The following is a 19,948-nucleotide window of genomic DNA, read 5'->3' as shown; positions in this document are numbered from 1 at the left end:
ACCATATGGTCCTGAATATTTCTTCCATTGGAGTGCTTTTTTTTTTTGAGATGGAATCTCACTCTGTTGCCCAGGCTGGAGTGCAGTAACACGATCTCAGCTCACTGGAACCTCTACCTCCTGAGTTCAAGCAATCCTCCTGCCTCAGCCTCCTGAGGAGCTAGGATTACAGGCATCCAACACCATGCCCAGCTAATTTTTGCATTTTTTTTTTTTTTGATATGGAGTCTCGCTCTGTTGCTCAGGGTGGAGTGCCGTGGTGCAATCTTGGCTCATTGCAACCTCCGCCTCCTGGATTTAAGTGATTCTCCTGCCTCAACCTCCAGAGGAGCTGGGACTACAGGCACATGCCACCACACACAGCTAAGAGGTTTTTTTTAGTAGAGACAGGCTTTCACTGTGCTGGGATTACAGGCATGAGCCACCATGCCCAGCCTACTTTTTTGTATTTTTTTTTTTTTTTGAGAGAGTTTCGCTGTTATCCAGGCTGGTGTATAATGGTGCAATCTCGGCTCGCCGCAACCTCTGCCTCCCAGGTTCAAGCGATTCTCCTGTCTCAGCCTCTCGAGTAGCTGGGATTACAGGCATGCACCACCATGCCCAGCTAATTTTGTATTTTTAGTAGAGATGGGGTTTCTCCATGTTGGTCATGCTGGTCTCAAACTCCCAACCTCAGGTGATCTGCCTGCCTCGGCCTCCCAAAGTGCTGGGATTATAGGCGTGAGCCACCGCACCTGGCCTAAGTTTTGTATTTTTAATAGAGACAGGGTTTCACCATGTTGGCTGGGCTGGTAAACTTCTGACCTTAAGTGATCCACAAGGCTTGGCCTCCTAAAGTGTTGGAATTACAGGTGCAAGTCATTGAGCCCAGCCCATGCTCTTTTTCTCATTCTATTTTCAAATCTCTTCTTTTTCCTTTTCTCCTTCTTTCTCCAGCCCCTGTATTACCTTTCTTCTATTTCTTGGTTATCTCGGTCACAAGCATAATGTAACAATGGAAATAATGAAAGCTTTAATGTCAAGACAGGCCTGGGCTCAAATCTCATTCCAGTCCTTTACAAGGTACATATCCTTGGACAAGCTAGCTCTCTGAGGCTTGTCTCTAGTTCTTCCACACCTAGCCTTCATCAGGTGTTTCTAAACTGCATCAAAGTTCACCTAATTCAAAGTTGAGTAAATTGCTGATATCAATGGGGCAAAGAGGAAAAAAACACTGAAAAATGTTAAGTTTTAAAAAACAAATAATTGAAATTAAAACTATCACTTAAGTAAATTTGGGCTGGGTATTGTGGCTCATGCCTGTAATTCTAGCACTTTGGGAGGTCGAGGTGGGTGCAATGAGCTCAGAAGTTTGAGACCAGCCTAGGCAACATGGCTAAACCTGTCTCTACAAAAAATACAAAAAATTAGCCAGGTGTGATGGCATATGTCTGTAGTCCCAGCTACTCAGGAGGCTGAGATGGTAGGATCACCTGAGTCTGGCAAGGTCCATGCTGAGTGAGCCATGATTGTGCCACTGTATTCCAGCTGGGTGACAGAGTGAGGCCCTGTCTAAAAAAAAAAAAAAAAAAGTAAATTGGGAGATAGCACACATATTCACTGCATTTTTAAACTGACTTTCATTTGGGATTTTATAATTTTTTTTTTTTTTTTTTTAAATATTATACAGAGATGAGGTCTTCCTATGTTGCTCAGGCTGGTCTCAAACTCCTGGGCTCAAGTGATCCTCCCACCTTGGCCTTCCAAAGTGCTGGGATTATAGTCATAAGCCACTGCGTCTGGCTAGGGATTTTGTACTTGGTTTTCCAAGCACATTTTTAAAGGTGATTTTCCTTCAGAATTTTCTGTTTTAAAGTCTGTGCTGAGTTGTATTACCCACCTATGGGAGGTCTGAATCTTTCAAGGCACTGCTTATCTTCAAGGCTGCATGCTGTTGAAATCACTTTGGCTCCTCTATGATGTGCTAACTGAATAGCTATGGTACCAAATGCCTGTGTAGAAAAAAATATGCAGTGGGTGTATGGTTTTAGGGCAGAGGCCATTTCTAATTGATTTCTTTAGATTATTTAATAAAGGACAATTCTTTAGTGTTACTTTAGTATATTTTAAAATGTTATCTAATAGGAAAAGAGCAAAGTTTTGGGCAAGTTTAGTAGGGGAAACGTTTGGGTGACTTTCACCTGCTGTCACCCAGTCTGACCACAGCACATAATTTCAAGGATGAAAAGCCACATTCAGCCGGGCGCGGTGGCTCAAGCCTGTAATCCCAGCACTTTGGGAGGCCGAGGCGGGTGGATCATGAGGTCAAGAGATCGAGACCATCCTGGTCAACATGGTGAAACCCCGTCTCTACTAAAAATACAAAAAATTAGCTGGGCATGGTGGTGCGTGCCTGTAATCCCAGCTACTCAGGAGGCTGAGGCAGGAGAATTGCCTGAACCCAGGAGACGGAGGTTGCGGTGAGCCGAGATCACGCCATTGCACTCCAGCCTGGGTAACATGAGTGAAACTCCGTCTCAAAAAAAAAAAAAAAAAAAAAAAGAAAAGCCACATTCAGACACATGGCCTCGCAAAGACAAAACTGGGTCTTGTCGATGTGATGGTCTAAGCTAATTGTGTAGTATTTATGGGAGTCCAGCTACCTCTCTTTGAAGATCAAAACACTTCAAAAGCTCCATCCTGTTCAGGCCTATGGGGTAAGTTCAGGGAAACACTACTATCCTGACGTTGGACATCAGGCTGAGGCCAATGCCGAAGACAGTTCTGCCTTTTCTTCTAAGAGAAGCAGGAAAAAAGCATTTTCATCACAAGCCAGTTAGAAAATAAAACTGTAAGTTCATTTCAAGTTTTTCTTAACATTTTTAGATTATAATATTTTCTGTATTCTTTTAGTGTCTTGAACTATTTTTAAATATATGTAATATGTTTAAATTAGGACATGTTGACCTTTGGTGTGATCCATCTATCTATAAAATGCCAATACTTGATCAACGTAATTGTAAGGGTGGGAAATAGGCTACAAAACTGGTAGGGAGCTCTGGACAATGACTTCAAAGGCTCATGTGGTATCTTAGTTTGTGTAACAAGAATGAATAAAAATGGATTGTCTGCTTTTTAATGTACCAGCAGATTCAAAGTAATAAACAAATCACACTAAATCTAACGTTGATCGTCTATTGATAAAAGCTGCTTATTATAACAAAATAGGATGCTGGAATAAAAGTCAATTAATAAGATACTGGCAAATAATTATATTAGCAAATGGATGGCTCATTGCTAAATTCCCTAAGTTTACTGTATGCTGCTTTCTTTCGTTCTTTCTTTTTTTCCAGACAGTCTTGCTCTGTTGCCAGGCTGGAGTGCAGTGGCACGATCTTGGCTCACTGCAATCTCTGCCTCCTAGGTTCAAGTGATTCTCCTGCCTCAGCCTCCTGAGTAGCTAGGATGACAGGTGCCTGCCACCACGCCCAGCTAACTTTTTGTATTTTTAGTACAGACGGGGTCTTGCCAGGATGGTCTCAATCTCCTGACCTCGTGATTCGCCCGCCTTGGCCTCCCAAAGTTCTGGGATTACAGGCCTGAGACACCGTGCCTGGCTGTTGGTCTGTTTCTTAACAAAACCATTAGCACCTACACTTGCTCCATCCATTATCAGCACTGATTTCCCAGCAGAGAGATGAGAAAGATAATGCAGAGCTGTATAGGCACGCACTCCATCCCGAATGGTTCCTGCTGCTTCTGTCCATGTGACCTTTTCTGGTTTATGAACTATCATAAAGAACAAGAAGAAACAGTCTGTTAGCAAGTCCCATGAGTCCTGCCTCCTGGATCTTTTTCTCTCCATCTCTACTACCACTGTGGCCCTGGTCTAATCCCCTGCTCCCATTCTCTCTCACCTACATTACTTTCCATTATTGCCCATGAATAATCCATTCTCCATCTAGGAGTCAGTATGTGTGTATTTTTAATATTGTGAAATAAAAAACATGCAGAAAAAGTATATAAAATATAAAGTATAGTTGGATGAATAAATATAAAGGACATATGCAAAGTTAACTACCATACTGGTGGAGAAAGAGCACACCCATCACCCCAGCAGCCTCTTGTCTCCTCTTCAGAGGTCACCACCATTCTCATGCAATTTCCTATTTGTCTTTTCATGTATCACTCAAGTACGCATTCTTAAATAATACAGTTTCATATTGCCAAGGCTTTAAACCTTATCTGAATGGAATGACACCATACGCATTCTTTTCTACCTTGCTTTTTATGCTCCACATTATGTTTTTAAGACATCCTTTCTGTGGATGAGACTGTTGGAGCACTTTCATTTTGTTGTTTTATGGTATTCCAACATATTAAAAACACCTCCATTTGCTTATTCATGTCTAGCTGATGAACATTTGTGTTGTCTCCAGTTTTTGTCAGTTACAAACAATGCTGCTAAATGTGTTCTTGTATGAAAGATACTGTTGCACAGTGCGTGGTTTTCCTAGGATATTTAATTTGGAGTAGAGATCCTGAATTTCCACTCTGGGTTTATTATCTGTTCCATAACTACATCTTTCCAAAGTGACTGTTATCAATTTACTTTTCCACAGTAGTGTCCTGGTGCTGTGAATGTCCTTGTCAACTCTTGGAATGATCACATTTACAAATTTTTACCAATAATGTAGGTATGTAATAGTTTCTTACTATGATTTTCATTTGCTTTCCCTGACTACTAAAAGAGGTTGAGCATCTTTCCATGTTTACTGGCCATCTGGAATTTCTTTTGTTAATTCCTTTTTCAAGTGTTTATCAGTTTTCTATTGTTTTGTCTTTTTCTTATTTAAAGATTTACAGGAATTCTATATATAGTCTAGATAAGTCATTTGTTTATGTGCTATAAATATTATTTTCAAGTTTATGCTATTTTCAATCTCTTTAACAGTATCTTTCAAAAGTAGAAGCACTAGAATGATATTTTAAAAAAGATAAATGACATCCTAACAATTCTCTGCTTAAAATTTATCAATGGCTTCCCACTGCACTTGGAACCAAATGCAAACTAATATAGCTTAAAAAGCTCTGCATGATCTGAGCATTAAACTATTCCCAACCTGTTTTATTATTTAATTTTTTGTTTTGTGTTTATATTGTAAACTGATGTGATTTTTCCAAAGCACAAGAAATTATTTCTCATTTTACCTAAAATCAACTTTATAACACTTTCACAGTCTTCATCAGCTCTTTCAAATGTTTCCCCTAATAGCAATGATTCACACAAACTAGCCAGAGCAGTCAGCACTGCATTGAGCAACAAACTAGTGCCACCTAGTGAGGGAAGTGGAGTATTCAAGTATGCATGTTGAAATGCTCAGACAAGAGCCGAGAATTAAAACCATAAAAACACATTAACCACTAGATGATGGCACGCACAGTACTTTATTCCTTAGGAAACTCTTTCAGATTGCTATTCTCCCAATTTTACAGGTTATGAAATAGGGTTCAGGGTAACTGATTAATTTGTCTAAGGCCACATAGCTTAGAAGGTGAACATATGACTTTTAAACACATTTATTCCAACAGTGCATGCTCAATCAACATATAATTTACTTATTGGGAACATATTCCGTCATAAGGATTGAGACTACCATATTTTTATTAAAAACTCAATCGTGCAGTCCTTAAAGAAATGCTAACTGTGGCTGGTGCGGTGCCACACACCTGTAATCCCAGAACTTTGGGAGGCTGAGGCAGGCGAAATCACCTGAGGTCAGGAGTTTGAGACCGGCTGGCCAACATGGTGAAACCCCATCTCTACTAAAAATACAAAAATTAGCCAGGCATGGTGGCAGGCACCTGTAATCCCAGCTACTCAGGAGGCTGAGGTAGGAGAACTGCTTGCACCCAGGAGGCGGAGGTTGCAGTGAGCTGAGATAGCACCATTGCACTCTGGACTGTGCACGAGACTCTGTCTAAAAAAAAAAACAAAAAACAAAAAAACTGCTAACTGCAGTAAAATTATATTTAAGATTTCAGCGGTTCTAAAATTGCATGGTTAGATGTGGGTTAATGTCAACATACTTGATTTTGTGTTGGAGGTCCACAGGTGTTTATTATGCTATAAAAACTTAAAAAATAAGGCCGGGTGTGGTGGCTCACACCTGTAATCTTACAACTTTGGGAGGCTGGGTGGATCACCTGAGGTTGGGAATTCGAGACCAGCCTGACCAACATGGAGAAACTCCAGCTCTACTAAAAATACAGAAAATTAGCCCAGTGTGGTGGTGCATGCCTGTAATCCTAGCTACTCGGGAGACTGAGGCAGGTTTGAGAACCGCTTGAACCTGGGAGGCAGAGGTTGCACTGAGCCGAGATCACACCACTGCACTTCAGCCTGAGCAACAAGAGCAAAATGGCATCTCAAAACAAAACAAAAAACCAACAAAAAAACCACCAACAAAAAAACTAAACTAAACAAATAAATGAGAGCCATATTTCAGCATCCAAGAATTATAATTTGATTGTTTTCTAGTTTAGGTCCAAAGGAATAAAAACAACAATGCTGAAAATGCATGCCAAATTTTAAATGAAAAATAAAATTAGTTTTAGGCTTGACAGAATTGCTTAAGAACTGAAAAGTAGAAAAGAGCTGGAAAAATTACTCTACTCTTTAGCTCTATTGTCAAGTTTGAGAAACAGGAGGAACACCATATTGTGGGGGAATGTTTGAAACATAGTTCTTTGGTTTGGCAAATGAACAGACTCGTTTGAGTTGAAAGTGACTGAGCGCTGAGCACTCATTAAACAATCACGAAGACCAGGCATGGTGGCTCGTACCTGTAATGCCAGCACTTTGGGAGCCCAAGGTGGGAAGATCACTTGGGCTCAGGAGTTCAAGACCAGCCTGGGCAACGTGGTGAGATTCGTCTCTACAAAAACAAGTTAGCCAGGCATGGTGGTGCGTGCCTATAGTCCCAGCTACATGGGAGGCTGAGGTGGGAGGATTGCTTGAGCCCAGGAGTTTGAGGCTGCAGTGAATCGTGATCATTTCACTACATCACAGCCTGGGCTACAGAGTGAGACCCTGTCTCAAAAATAAACAAACAAAAAACAAAACACCAAAGACAAATAAAAAAACCACAATTTATATATATGAAAGAATCAGCTGGGCATGGCTCATGCCTGTAATCCCAGCATTTTGGAAGGCTGAGGTGGGCGGATCACAAGGTCAGGAGTTTGAGACCAGTCTGACCAACATAGTGAAACCCCGTCTCTACAAAAAAAAAAAAAAAAAATAGCCGGGTGTGGTGGTGTGCACCTGTAATCCCAGCTACTAGGGAGGCTCAGGCAGAATCGAGTGAACCCGGGAGATGGAGGTTGCAGTGAGCCGAGATTGTGGCATTGCACTCCACACTGGGTGACAGTGCGAGACTCCATCTCCAAAACAAAAACAAACAAACAAACAAACAAAAGTCACCAGACAAGTATAGGAACTAAAATAGGGCTGTGGTGAACTGAAAATTTTCCCCTACAAACTTGGTGGAAAACTGAAATTAATCCCTTTTACAAAAGGTTGGAGCTACAATAGAGATAAGAGGTTATTTAGTTGAGTGTCCTCATTTATGGATGCAGTCAGCATGCCTAGATTCCAATCTAAAGGTCACATTGTAAGTCATCATAGTTTTTTTTCTACATTGGAAATTGACAAATTATAATTGTATAAATTATGGGGTACAAAGTGATGCTATGATTTATGAATACAATGTGGAATAATTAAATCAAGCCAGTTAACATATCCATCATCTCAAATACTTAATATTATTTTATGATGAAAACATTTGAAATTTACTCTCAGCAATTTTGAAATGTACAATATTCTATATTCACCATGCTGTACAATACTCTAATATTAACTATACTAACCATACAATACTAACTATATTCACCATATTCAATTAAAAATGAAAACATATTCTTCCTGTTTAACTGGGATTTTACGCCCTTTGTCCATCATCACTCCACTCTCCCCAGCCTGCAGCCTCCGTAGCCACCCTTCTGTTCTCTGTCTCTATGAGCTTGTTTTAGATTCCAAAAAGAAGTGAGAACATGCTGTATCTGTCTTTCTGTGCCTGGCTTATTTCACTTAGCATAGCATTCTCCATTTCCATCCGTGTTGTCACAAATGACACAATTTCCTGCTTTTTAAAGGCTGAACAGTATTCCATTGTGTATATCTATACCATATTATTCATTTTTCTATTGATGGGCATTTAGGTTGAGTCCATAACTTGGCTGTTGTGAATAGTGCTGCAATGAACATGGAGCACAGACATCTGATTTCAAAGCTTCTGGGAAAATACCCAGAAGGAGGACTGCTGAATCATATGGTAATTCTATGTTTTGATTTTTGAGGAACATCCATGTATTTTCCATAATGACGATAGTAATTTACATTCCCACCAATAGCATACACAGTTTCCCTTTTCTCCATATTCTCACCAATCTTTCATCTTTTTGACAACAGTCATTCTGACAGGTATGGGATGATATTTCTTTGTGGTTTTAATTTGCATTTCCCTAATGATTACTGATGTTGAGTATTTTTTCATATATCTGTTGGCCATTTTTATGTCTTCTTTTGAGAAATATCTATTCAGGTCCTTTGACCATTTTCTAACTGCTTTTTTCTTCTTTCTATTGTCTGAGCTCCTTAAATATGACTATATTAGCCCCTTATCAGATGTACAGCTTATCAACATTTTCTCTCAGTCTGTAGGCTATGTCTGCACACTGTTGTTTTCTTTGCTGTGTAAGTGGTCCTTCTTAAAGTACTACTTTTTTTTTTTTTTTTTTTAAAGATGGGTTGGACTGCAGTGGTGCAAATACAGCTAACAGTAGCCTCAACCTCCCAGGTTCAAGTGATTCTTCCTCCTCAGCCTCACAAGCAGCTGGGACTATAGGCACGCATATCATACCTAGTTCAAAAAAATTTTTTTTTATTTCTCATAGAGACGGGGTTTCAACCATGTTGCCCAGGCTAGTCTACTCCTGAGCTCAAGTGATTGGCTCTGCCTTGGCCTCCCAAAGTGCTGGTATTATAGGTGTGAGCTACTGTGCTTGGCCTAGTATTAAAAACAACAACAACAACAACAACAAAAACTTTTTGTTGAGACGATCTTGCTATGTTGCCCATTTTTAAAGTCTTTCTTCTTCTTTTTCTTTTTTTTTTTTTTTTACAAAATTTTATTTGCTGGTAGAGACAAGGTCTTGTTATGTTGCCAATGCTGGTCTTGAACTCCTCGGCTCAAGCAATCCTTCTACCTCGACCTCCCAAAATGCTGGGATTACAGGCGTGAGCCACCACACCCAGCCTTAAAGTAGTTATTTTATTTTATATTTTTGAGATAGAGGCTCACTCTGTCACTCAGGCTGGGGTGCAGTGGCACAATTTTGGCTTACCACAACCCTGCCTCCTGGGTTCAAGCAAGTCTTGTGACTCAGTGTCTTGAGTAGCTGGGACTACAGGCACATGGCCCCCACACCCGGCCAATTTTTTCTGTTTTTAGTAGAGACAGAGTTTTGCCATGTTGGCCAGGCTGGTCTCAAACTCTTGACCTCAGGGGTTCCATCCGCCTCGGCCTCCCAAAGTGCTGGGATTACCAGCATGAGCCACCGTACCCAGCCTCATCCTCTTGATTTATAAATAAGTTAGAAGAAAAAGGTCATTTGTGTGGTTTGTCTGTCTTAGGTTAACCCTTACAGCTAGAAAACTGATGCTCCAGTGTGCTTTTCTCCTTCTAGTCCATGTCATAATTCTCCAGTGTTCACTAGTGCCTAAAGGAATGAGCCTTGTTTTGTTGTTGTTTTTAATAGTTCATCTTCTATAGCAATTCAGTTTTGGTTACTTAACGAAAACTCAAGCCTGGCAACCCAGGCTTGACTCCATATTCACAACATTCTCAAAAGAACAGGGCAATAAGGGCCAACCATCCAAAGAAACTCTGGGGCCAAAAATAGGATAGTTTCCTGTAAAGGAGCCAGTGGCAGTACTCAATTTTAAAACTGCACAATTTCAAGATAGCAATGGACTAGAGACTTTTACTGCATGGTATTTGAAAGAGATCTTTATCTTTCAAAGGAAGACACATACTTGGTTCCTTTTCTAGGCTTAATGTACATACCAGTAGGCATAGGCCTCAGATCTCTAATAAAGTGTCTTTTGAAAATTATTAACAGAATAACAGAGTAATAGAAGTTTTAGATAAAGTGAATATTTAAATAAAAATTACTTTAATAATTTTAGAAGTGAAATGCCAAAAATTTGTTAGCCTAGCTCAAGTTACCGTATGGACTCAACTGAGTAACATTATTGTTTTTGGAAGACCAAAATTCAAACTGGCCTCTGTCCCCAAAAAGTCTGATTAGAGATTGCATTATTTAAGAACCTAGGAAAAAGTTTAATTCAACAGTTCAAGAACATAAAAGAATGTATTTGCACCTGTGGATATGGTGTGAAGAACAACATAATGAATCCCAGCATAAAAAATATACACTGGCTGTACCACTGGAGTCTTCAGGTATCTACTGACCACAACCTCCTTCCCTGCTCACACGGGTAACTTCCACCCAACTTTCCATCCTCTACCTTTTCTTTATATCCTTAAATAAAATATCCTTAATTTTGTACATTTTTGAAGTTTATATAAATAAATGTTATGGGACCATTCGTATTCTTCTGCAACTTCTTTTTACACCTAATACTGTTTGCGAGAATCACCCACTTTGATATGTTTAGATCTTACTCATTTTCATAGCTAACTAGAAATTCATTCTATGAATATCTTCAATTATCCATTTGCTTGGTGATGGACATTTGAGCCGTTTCCAGTTTGTTTCATTATTACAAATAATGCTGTTATGAACTCTTGTGCAGTATGTCTCCTAGTGCACATCAAATTTCCACAGGCTACATAACTATGAGTGGAATAACTAGGTCTGGTGTATATACATTATTAGATTTATTAGATAATGCTAACTTATTTTCTAACACATTTGTACTAACTTACACTTCAGTGCATGAAAGGTTCCATCATTCCTTCCCACCCTTTGGGATAGTCAGATTTTTTTTTTTTTTTTTTTTTTGAGACGGAGTCTCACTCTGTCACCTAGGCTGGAGTGCAGTGGTGCCATCTCTGCTCCCTGCAAACTCCCCCTCCCGGGTTCAAGTGATTCTCCTGCCTCAACCTCCCAAGTAGCCGGAATTATAGGTGTGTGCCACCATGCCCAGCTAGTTTTGTATTTTTAGTAGTGACAGGGTTTCACCACATTGGTTGGCTGGTCTGAAACTCCTGACCTCAAGTGATTCACCCACCTCAGCCTCCCAAAGTGCTGGGATTACAGGCCTGAGACACCACGCCCAGCTGACAAACCACTTTTCAAAGATCTATGAGCAATGTTAGTAAAACTTAAAGGCCTAGATATTGTTGAGTCTGAATAACAATTTTATGAATACTAATTATAAGCTAGAAGTATTCATATGACCAGCCAACATTTTTTATACACATGACTGGATAATGATACTTTATTAAGTACAACACTCACAGTAGAGTCAAAGAAATTAAAATGTTATTAAACCATATGTCAATGAAGTAAGACTTATGTGAGCTCCAAAGTACTGAACTGCTACATACCCAAGTAATGCTCATGTACTCTAACAACTTCACAAAATCCAGGGTCTTCAGAATCCAGAGGCAAAATTCCTAAAAATCAAAACAAGAAATTTAAGGGAAATAAGTCAAAAATTCATTCCTAATGACAGGCCAGTATTACTATAGAAGCAAGTCAGAGTCTTGAGAGCATCTGGAATTCCTTGTTAAAATTATCCCTGATGGGTGGGGTGCAGTGGCTCACACCTGTAATCTCAGCACTTTGGGAGGCCGAGGTGGGTGAATCTTGAGGTCAGGAGTTCAAGATCAGCCTGGCCAACACAGAGAAATCCTGTCTCTACTAAAAATACAAAAAATTAGCTGGGCATGGTGGCAGGCGCCTGTAATCCCAGCTACTTGGGAGGCTGAGGCAGGAGAATCACTTGAACCTGGGAGGTGGAGGCTGCAGTGAGCTGAGATTGTGTCACTGCACTCCAGCCTGGGCGACAGTGTGAGACTCCATCTCAAAAAAAAGAAAAATTGTCCCTGATGGGTTGGACATGGTAGTTCACACTCGTAATCCCAACCCCTAGGAGGGGCCAAGGAAGGAGGATCACTTGAAGCCAGGACTTTAAAGCCAGCCTGGTCAACACAGTAAGATCTCATCTCTACAAAAGAAAGAAAACTTAAAATTTAGTTGGGTGTCGGCCAGGTGCGGTGGCTCATGCCTGTAATCCCAGCACTTTGGGAGGCTGAGGTGCGTGGATAATGAGGTCAGGAATTTGAGACCAGTCTCTACTAAAAATACAAACATTAGCCAGGCATGGTAGCATGTGCCTGCAGTCCCAGCTACTCCAGAGGCTGAGGCAGAAGAATTGCTTTAACCCAGGAGGTGGAGGTTGCAGTGAGCCGAGATTGTGCCACTGCACTCCAGGAGGGCAACAGAGTAAGACTCCGTCTCAAAAAAAAAAAAAAAATTAGTGCATACTTGCATCTGTAGTACCTGCCATTGGGGAGGCTGAGGCAGGAGGACTGCTTGAGTCCAGGAGTTCGAGGCCGCAATGAGCCATGATTACATGACTGCATTCCAGCAAGGGCGATAAGAGCGAGACTCTGTCTCAAACAAACAAACACATAAACAAAATTGTCCTTCATGCATGTCTACCTTCCTATAGTTTGGTTCCATAACATACCTAAGTATGTTTCTTTTTTTTTTTTTTGAGATGGAGTCTCACTCTGTCACCCAGGCAGGGGGGCAGTGCCACAATCTCAGCTCACTACAACCTCCGCCTCCCGCGTTCTCCTGTTTCAGCCTCCCGAGTAGCTGGGATTATAGGCACACATCACTATGCTCTACTAATTTTTGTATATTTAGTAAAGATGGGGTTTAACCATTTTGGCCAGGCTGGTCTCTAACTCCTGACCTCATGATCTGCCCACCTCGGCCTCCCAAAGTGCTGGGATTACAGGCATGTGCCACCATGTCTGGCCAGAGTATCCTTCTAATATAATCCCACTTTTCTTCTAAGCTAGTTTTGATTTTATTTTTGGTATCTTACAAAAAGAATCTTGAATAATACAGAGTGTTACTGATTTCCTGAGCAGAATAAAAAGACAAAGAAATCACCAATTCTCCAGGATAATACTTGAGTCAAAGGCAATACTATAAAAAGCTGATGAAAACTTTCTTACAAATCTATCCTTTAAGATTTTCAAGCATGCTATAAGGTTAAATATTTTCTTTTTTCTATTTTTTTGGGACCAGGTCTCGCTCTGTCACCCAGGCTGGAGTATAGTGGCACGATCAAGGCTCACTGCATCCTCAAACTTCTAGGCTCAGGCAATCCTCCCACCTTAGCCTCCTGAGTAGTTGGGACTACAGGTGTGTGCCACCATGCCTGGCTATTTTTTGATTTTTTTTGTAGTGTCGAGCTTTTGCAATGTTGCCCAGGATGGTCTTGAACTACTGAGCTCAAGTGATCTCCCTGTCTTGGCCTGCCAAAGTGCTAGGATTATAGGCGTGAACCACCACAAAATATACATTATATGGCCCTACATAACACATATTACATAAATAATATTTTCTAACTTTATGTCTTCTACAGAGAAATGGAAACTTCAAAGACTACTATAAAAGTCATACCCTATGTTTGTGTGACTGTCTAGGATGCAGGTTGCAAAACTGCAAAAATATTGATTTTTGAAAAACCAAAAAATTAAATGTTTCAAGTCAATTTTTAGTTTTACAAGAGTGGTAAAAGAAAAGCTCTGTATGATCTCAGTTGAAATGGTGCATGAGTTTCTACATGGCTCAGTCAGTCAGCAGCCTTCAAGCACACGATTTTGTGACTTTCCTTTTCCCTAAAGACTTCAGTCTGGCCATAGACTAAGGATCTGCCAGAAAAAGGCTACACCAAGCACTACAGCAACTATGATTATCATTTTATCTGTAAAATTGTTCTGCAGCTGGCTGGGCGCAGTGGCTCACACCTGTAATCCCAGCACTTTGGGAGGCCGAGGTGGGTGGATCACCTGAGGTCAGGAGGTCAAGACCAGCCTGGCCAACATAGTAAAACCGGTTTCTACTAAAAATACAAAAAATTAGCCAGGCATGATGGCGCGCGACTGTAATCCCAGCTACTTGGGAGACTGAGACAGGAGAATTGCTTGAATCTGGGAGGCAGAGGTTGCAGTGAGCTGAGATCATGCCATTGCACTCCAGCTTGGGTGAAAAGAGCAAAACTCCATCTCAAAAAAAAAAAAAAATTGTTCTACAGCTAAATATTGAAAAGTTTTAAGTGTTCTGCTATTGCAATCAAGGTCCCAATTTTTATCATCAATAGAAATTTGAGAGTAAATTCCAAAAACCAGTAAAGTATTTCTATATGAAGCAAGGTCACAGCGAACATTAACAGTTTTATAGAAAAAAAGAGATGACAGGAAAACAGATGACTTGAAATAAGACTATCAGCTATAACTTACCAACTACTTCATCATCTGGTTGAAAGAATGATACCTTGCTTCCAACTAAAGAGTGAAGAAAATTAATAGTTAATATTACAAGTTTATTAAACATAATTCTTAACTATTAAAATACATGTTTAAAATCTGTGGGTTTGGCCGGGCGCGGTGGCTCAAGCCTGTAATCCCAGCACTTTGGGAGGCCGAGGCGGGTGGATCACGAGGTCAAGAGATCGAGACCATCCTGGTCAACATGGTGAAACCCCGTCTCTACTAAAAAAATACAAAAAATCAGCTGGGCATGGTGGCGCGTGCCTGTAATCCCAGCTACTCAGGAGGCTGAGGCAGGAGAATTGCCTGAACCCAGGAGGCGGAGGTTGCGGTGAGCCGAGATCGCGCCATTGCACTCGAGCCTGGGTAACATGAGTGAAACTCTGTCTCAAAAAAAAAAAAAATAAATAAAAAAAAAATAAAATCTGTGGGTTTGTAAAACAACTGATTTTATTTTTCCTTAGAAAAAAGGCCAAAAATGTTAGTAACATTTTGATGGTCTATAAGGACTACAGGATATAGAGCACTTCAAATCTGAATTCTCTAGATATCTGGGCCACGTAATTGTTGAGATGAGGGAGAAGTATGTCTCTCTTTGCCTATTTAGCTGATTTTTTTTTTTTTTTTTTGAGATGGAGTTTCACTCTTGTAGCCCAGGCTGGAGTGCGGTGGCGCGATCTCAGCTCACTGCAACCTCTGCCTCCCGGGTTCAAACGATTCTCATGCCCCAGCCTCCCAAGTGACTGGGATTACAGGCATGCACCACCACGCCTGGCTAATTTCGTATTTTTAGTAGAGATGGGGTTTCACCATGGTGGCCGGGCTGGTCTTGAAGTCCTGACCTCAAGTGATCCACCTGCCTTGGTCTCCCAAAGTGCTGGGATTACAGGTGTAAGCCACTGTGCCCGGCCTCTAGCTGACTTTAAGGAAGAAGGAGCAAAGGAAGAGAATCCATTCTATAGCTTCTATGATAATTATATTATTTTCTACTCCTGTGGCTAGCCCAATCTTTTAATTGCAGAATCTCATACAATAGGGAATTCTGAGAAGAGTGACATTAAAATTATTTTGAGTTGATAAATTCAAGTTGGTACCAAGAAATTTTCTGGAACTTTATGGAAATGATATAGTTACATTTTCTCTGCATATGTAGAGAAAAAGCCTCAACTATCAGTCAATTCACTTGAGTCATTTCATTCAAAGAGTTACAAGAAGAAAGGGGAGGAAAAAAACCCAAACATTGTTGAATGCCTCTTTGTGCTCAGCAATGTAGTATGTTTGTGCATTTAAGCTTCACAATATACCAATAAGGTAGGTATTATTATTCCTATTTAACAGACGAGGAAACAGGTGAAGCAGTGAAGTAAGATGGAAACCTGAATCTGGAAGTGGCCCCTTCGACTGGCTCTGACATCAGTATGGCCCCAGAATACATTTGTTGCCACTAGCAAGTAATTCGAAGTCTGGTATTTCCACTTCCAAGACTTCCTTTTGCAGTTTGTTTCTTCTTTGGCTCCCTCCTGTGCCATCATCCCCCAGTCCTTTTGGCTTCTGATTCACTGTACTTTTCTCTTTCCCTTCTACTGCTGATCCCTGTCCTCCTTCACTCTGACTCTTTTTTACTCGGTTTCTTTCATACTCCTCTTTTAATTGAGCCTCAAACACTGCTTTCCCAAGAGTTCTTTGTTTACATCTCTCCTCCTTTTCAATTCTCTCCCTTGGAGAACTCATTAATTCTATTATTTCAAACACAACCTACATGCCAACATTTTTCAAATATATACTCTCATCCTTGAGCTTTAACTCATTTAATTGCTCATTAGATATTGCCAGTGAGATGTCACGTAAGTACCTTGAACTCAACAAGTATAAATCTGAACTCATCATATTCCTCCAAATTGGATCACCTTCCTTTATCAAATGTTGGTACCAATTCAAGCCTGAACCAGAATTCTGTAAGCCATTCCTTGTTCTGATCTGTTTCTAATTTCCCAGTTCCAATGAATTACTAGGTCACACTGACTTTACTTCCTCAGTATGTCTTAAATCAGTCCCTCTTTTTCACCTCTGCCAACACTGTCAAGGTTATGGACTTTGCTGTCTCTTGCCTCCTGGTCCACAACCCAACGAGTCCTCTTGCCTCGCCTGTTTGCCTCACATCCACTCTTCCTTCTTATGGCTACTCTAATGATCTCCCTAAAATACAATCTGATATATAAGGTTCAACCAAAGGGCCCTTGCCTATCCTCCTGCTTCATTTTTGGAAGGTAGGAATTAGTGTTCATATCACCATTAAAGTATTTTGTCCAATACCTTTTTTCCTGCAATATTTGAAGGAGAACGTTTTTTCTTTTTTGCTTTTCTTTTCTTTTTTTTTTTTTTGAGGCAGAGTCTTGCTCTGTTGTCTCAAATTCCTGGGCTCAAGCGATCCTCTTCACCTCTGCTTTCCAAAGTGCTGGGATTACAGGTGTGAGCCACCACGCCCAGCCCAGGAGAATTTTCTTGACAAAATGTTTCTCTGCTACCAAGTACCATGCCCTTGACGCCTGCCCAGGCCTTTATTTTGCTCTAACAATACCAAACTCTTTGTAATTCTTACATACGTCCAATTTTCACTTGCTTCTTTGTCTTTGCTCATAATATCCTCCCTCCTGGGTGTGATTCTCCACCTGCCTGCCCCTTATTATTTGGACATCTTACTCCAAGACGCCTTTCCTGTTTTTTCTGGCTGGGTTAAGCAGCTTTCTTTGGAGCTTTCATAATAATCTGCTCACGTGTATATTTGTCTCTCCCATAGAGAGTGAACTGTTCAAAGGCAAGGACTTCGTTTCACTTATATCATAAGCACTCAGCAATTGCTCCTTAAATGTAGAATGAATGAATGATCATCTAGTTATTATATTTATTTTTTTACAGTCTGCAAAAAAGGAAACAATTATCATTTAGCTATGTCAGAAGATAATATAGAGTATCAAATACATTATATGTTAAAATCACAGGTAAAACTCAAATATAGTCTAACATACCTTAAAACATTTATTCATTCACATAGAAGGTAAGGTAAGAGCAAGCACATTAATCATGAACCACCTGTTCATGAATATTAAGTACAGGTATATTTAGAAACAAACTGTATCAAATACTTGATATAAGGTTTACTGTTCTGTATGTTAGGATCATTATTTCTTCACAAAAAGACAATATTGGGCATTCTCTTCAATATATGATTACTTGTGGATTTAAATATACAACCCCTAAATATTTACTAAGCCGTAATAAGCTCTTCAGGTATAAAATACCAACTAAGTCCTATTTTACTTTTCAATTAAAAAAAAAAAGGCTCAGGCACAGTGGCTCATGCCTATAATCCCAGCACTTTGGGAGGCCGGTGTGGGCAGATCACTTGAGGTCAGGAGTTCGAGATCGGTCTGGCCAATATGATGAAACCCCATCTCTACCAAAAAATACAAAAATTAGCCAGGCGTGGTAACGAGTGTCTGTAGTCCCAGCTACTTGGGAGGCTGAGGTAGAATCGCTTCAACCTGGGAGGTGGAGGTTGCAGTGAGTGGAGATTGTGCCACTGCACTCCAGCCTGGGTAATAGAGTGAGACTCTGCCTTGAAGGAAAAAAAAAAGAAGCCAGATAAAGGCAGGTATAATGTTGTGTACCTGTAGGCCTGGGTGTCCAATTTTTTGGCTTCCCTGGGCCATATGAGCAACACATAAAATACGCTAACACTAATGACAGCTGATGAGCTAAAAAAAAAAAAAAAAAAATCACATAATGTTTTAAGAAAATTTACAAATTTGTGTTGGGCTGCCTTCAAAGCTGTCCTGGGCCACATGCTGGTTGGACAAGTTTGCTGTAAACACAGCTACTGGGGAAGCTGAGGCAGTAGGATGGCTTGAGCCCAGGAGTTAAGGCTGTAACTATGATATCAGACTAGGCAACATAGAGAGACCCTATCTTTCAAAAATAAAAATAAAAAAGGCCTTTTGGCTCTCTGAGCAGCACCATGGCGGTTGGCAAGAACAAGCGCCTTACGAAGGTGGCAAAAAAGGAGCCAAGAAGAACGTGGTTGATCCATTTTCTAAGGAAGATTGGTATGATGTGAAAGCATCCACTATATTCAATATAAGAAATATTGGGCCGGGCACGGTGGCTCAAGCCTGTAATCCCAGCACTTTGGGAGGCCGAGGTGGGTGGATCACGAGGTCAAGAGATCGAGACCATCCTGGTCAACATGGTGAAACCCCGTCTCTACTAAAAATACAAAAAATTAGCTGGGCATGGTGGTGCGTGCCTGTAATCCCAGCTACTTAGGAGGCTGAGGCAGGAGAATTGCCTGAACCCAGGAGGCGGAGGTTGCGGTGAGCCGAGATTGTGCCATTGCACTCCAGCCTGGGTAACATGAGTGAAACTCCGTCTCAAAAAAAAAAAAGAAATATTGGAAAGATGCTAGTCACCAGGACCCAAGGAACCAAAATTGCATGTGATGGCCTCAAGGGTCATGTGTTTGAAGTTATTCTTGCTGATCTGCAGAATGATGAAGTTGCATTTAGGAAATTCAAGCTGATTACTGAAGATGTTCAGGGCAAAAACTGCCTGACCAACTTCGATGGCATGGATCTTACCCATGACAAAATGTGTTCCATGGTCAAAAAAATGGCAGACAATGACTGAAGCTCATGTTGATGTCAAGACTACTGGTGGTTACTTGCTTCGTCTGTTCTGTGTTGGTCTTACTAAAAAACGCAATGATCAGATACAAAACACCTCTTATGCTCAGCACCAACAAGTCTGCCAAATCCGGAAGAAGATGATGGAAATCATGACACAAGAGGTGCAGACAAATGACTTGAAAGAAGTGGTCAGTACACTGATTCCAGACAGCACTGGAAAAGACATAGAAAAGGCTTGCCAATCTATTTATCCTCTCCATAATGTCTTCGTTAGAAAAGTAAAGATACTGAAGAAGCCCAAGTTTGAATTGGGAAAACTCATGGAGCTTCACGGTAAAGGCAGTAGTTCTGAAAAAGCTACTGGGAATGAGACGGGCTAAAGTTGAATGAGCTGATGGGCATGAACCACCAGTCCAAGAATCTGTTTAAAGTTCAGACTTATAATAGTGGCAAATAAAAAATCTAATTTGTGAAAAAAATAAATAAATTAAAAAGGACAACATATTTGTAGAAATTTAAATTTGAAAGGGTATGTATAATTTTATGTACCAGTAAACCAATTAGCTACCATTTAATTTCTTTTACCTTAGAAAATAAATACAGATACTCCTATCTGTATAC

The 19,948-nt window shown here is 40.4% G+C and overlaps 1 protein-coding gene across 2 annotated transcripts in view; it reads right to left on the bottom strand.

Annotated features, from left to right (window-relative positions):
* Positions 1–19,948, bottom strand: part of CRYZL1 (crystallin zeta like 1) — a 51,791-nt gene that overhangs the window by 12,553 nt on the left and 19,290 nt on the right. Inside the window, exons 5-8 of one of the 2 annotated variants that reach the window (XM_032276615.1) lie at positions 14,616–14,660; positions 11,679–11,747; positions 3,635–3,768; positions 1,880–1,991 (exon numbers count right to left, since the gene is read on the bottom strand). In XM_032276615.1, the coding sequence (XP_032132506.1) occupies positions 1,880–1,991; positions 3,635–3,768; positions 11,679–11,747; positions 14,616–14,660 (360 nt within the window). The remainder of the gene's footprint in view (positions 1–1,879; positions 1,992–3,634; positions 3,769–11,678; positions 11,748–14,615; positions 14,661–19,948) is intronic. The other variant, XM_032276616.1, reaches the window with a different exon arrangement.

Source organism: Sapajus apella, unplaced genomic scaffold (genome assembly GCF_009761245.1).
Source record: "Sapajus apella isolate SASKATOON/1434 unplaced genomic scaffold, GSC_monkey_1.0 scaffold8, whole genome shotgun sequence".
Taxonomy (NCBI): Eukaryota; Metazoa; Chordata; class Mammalia; order Primates; family Cebidae; genus Sapajus; species Sapajus apella.
The sequence above is the reverse complement of the archived record's forward strand: the minus strand, read 5'-3'. Positions and strand labels throughout refer to the sequence as shown.